Source organism: Buceros rhinoceros, unplaced genomic scaffold (genome assembly GCF_000710305.1).
Source record: "Buceros rhinoceros silvestris isolate BGI_N320 unplaced genomic scaffold, ASM71030v1 scaffold16599, whole genome shotgun sequence".
Taxonomy (NCBI): domain Eukaryota; kingdom Metazoa; phylum Chordata; class Aves; order Bucerotiformes; family Bucerotidae; genus Buceros; species Buceros rhinoceros.
This window is the reverse complement of record NW_010433481.1, coordinates 26,021-26,327: the sequence shown is the minus strand read 5'-3', so window position 1 is coordinate 26,327 and position 307 is coordinate 26,021. Positions and strand designations below refer to the sequence as shown.

The 307-nt window shown below is 63.2% G+C and overlaps 1 protein-coding gene across 1 annotated transcript in view; it reads left to right on the top strand.

Annotated features, from left to right (window-relative positions):
* PTK2B (protein tyrosine kinase 2 beta) overlaps positions 1-307 on the top strand; it is a 16,259-nt gene that overhangs the window by 2,855 nt on the left and 13,097 nt on the right. Inside the window, exon 4 of the mRNA XM_010144130.1 lies at positions 176-255. Within this exon, the coding sequence (XP_010142432.1) occupies positions 176-255 (80 nt within the window). The remainder of the gene's footprint in view (positions 1-175; positions 256-307) is intronic.

Here is a 307-nt window from a genome sequence, read left to right as displayed (position 1 = left end):
CAGCCCCCAACTCCTGGGCAGCTCCTGTGGTCCCATCCTGCTGCTGGATCAGGGACAGCTGGTCCCAACCCCTTTTTCTCACTCCTGTCCCTGTCACATCCCAGAGTGGGATGTGGGAGGGTGTGGACCCCGTGAGCATCCCCTCCATCTCCTAACCTCCACGTCTCCTCGGCAGCTCCGCAGCGAGTATATGCAGAACTACGCCAGCAAGGTGAGCGAGGGCATGGCTCTGCAGCTGGGCTGCCTGGAGCTCAGGTACGTCCTCGTTCTGGCCCTGGGGAGGATGGGGGGAAGCAGGGTCTGGGCT